Here is a 1,148-nt window from a genome sequence, read left to right as displayed (position 1 = left end):
GGAAAAAAGTCAGAATTCTAAGATTAAAGTTAGAATTTTGAGGAAAAAAAAGACAGAATTGTGACTTGACTTTCATGATTCTGAGAAAAAAAGCTCATTTGAGAAAAGTGAGAATTCTGAGGATAAAGTTTGAATTGTGATTTTAATTTCAAAATTCTTAGGAAGAATGTCAGAATTCTGAGATTAAAGTCAGAACTCAGGAAAAAAGGTTCAGGAAAAACAGAATTGTGACTTTAATCTCAGAACTCAGAGAAAAAGTCACAATTCTGACATTTTTTCTAATTCTGAGGGAAAAACATCACACTTATGAGATTAAGGTCAAAATTCTGAAGAAAAAATAAGAATTTTGACTTTTTCTTAATTTCGAGAAAAAGTCAAAATTCTAAGATTAAAGTCAGAACTCAGGAAAAAAATGAGTTCAGGAAAAAAATTCAGAATTGTGACTTTAATCTCAAAACTCAGAGAAAAAGTCACAATACTGACGTTTTCCCAATTCTGAGGAGAATTTTTTGCTGAGGTCCTCTTCCTCTTCAGTCCTGTTAGTTGTGATGGTTTTATCACAGCAGTATCTTCCTTTTTGTTTTCAGGTGGAGGAAAGAAAGCAGACMTACCTGGACTCGTATGACATCGTGTTGGTAAAAGATGAAACGATGGACGTTCCTAACGCCATCGTTCTCTATCTGACTGGTAACAAGTGAGCTGTGTGTCGTCCCTGGGACTGAAACATGTTCTTTGTTTTGTTATTGTACCAAAACCCTCGACACGAATGTGTTCAGGTTTTATCAGATTTCATAAGAAAAGRAAACGCACAACAAATGTTTTGTTTTGAGTTGAATTAGACCTACCGTACTTTTCCTACGCCCTAAAGCATTTCAGCTGTTGCTGAGCTGTRACTCCATGTTTTGAAAATAAAGTGTTTAAAAAGTAAAGTGAATTAGTCGACATTTGTTATAAATGTTTATTTCTTATTACAAGATGGAATTACATGTTTCTTTGATAGTCATACCAAAACTACTGGTGTTCAATCATTTCTGTATTAAAAAAGGTAAACTGAGACAAAATATAAATTTTRTATTCATAAAATGTAAATTTTTAGTCATCTGTTTATAAATAAAATATTGTTGGAGTCTTTTACTGTGGATTTGTTC

At 32.3% G+C, this 1,148-nt stretch overlaps 2 protein-coding genes across 3 annotated transcripts in view; one reads left to right on the top strand and one right to left on the bottom strand.

Moving 5' to 3' along the window:
* Window positions 1–929, top strand: part of LOC106527914 (cytosolic 5'-nucleotidase 3) — a 4,419-nt gene extending 3,490 nt beyond the window's left edge. For both annotated transcript variants that reach the window (XM_014022942.1, XM_014022934.1), the window contains exon 9: window positions 588–929. In XM_014022942.1, coding sequence (XP_013878396.1) covers window positions 588–698 — 111 coding nt within the window. In that variant the 3' untranslated portion in view covers window positions 699–929. The remainder of the gene's footprint in view (window positions 1–587) is intronic.
* A 15-nt stretch (window positions 930–944) lies between these two features.
* The window catches only part of fkbp10a (FKBP prolyl isomerase 10a), a gene marked incomplete in the record, with an annotated part of 10,498 nt that continues 10,294 nt past the window's right edge, over window positions 945–1,148 (bottom strand). The window contains 1 exon segment of the mRNA XM_014022913.1: window positions 945–1,144.

Source organism: Austrofundulus limnaeus, unplaced genomic scaffold, assembly GCF_001266775.1.
Source record: "Austrofundulus limnaeus strain Quisiro unplaced genomic scaffold, Austrofundulus_limnaeus-1.0 Scaffold4, whole genome shotgun sequence".
In the NCBI taxonomy this organism is placed as follows: Eukaryota; Metazoa; Chordata; class Actinopteri; order Cyprinodontiformes; family Rivulidae; genus Austrofundulus; species Austrofundulus limnaeus.
This window is presented reverse-complemented; position numbering and strand designations above follow the sequence as displayed.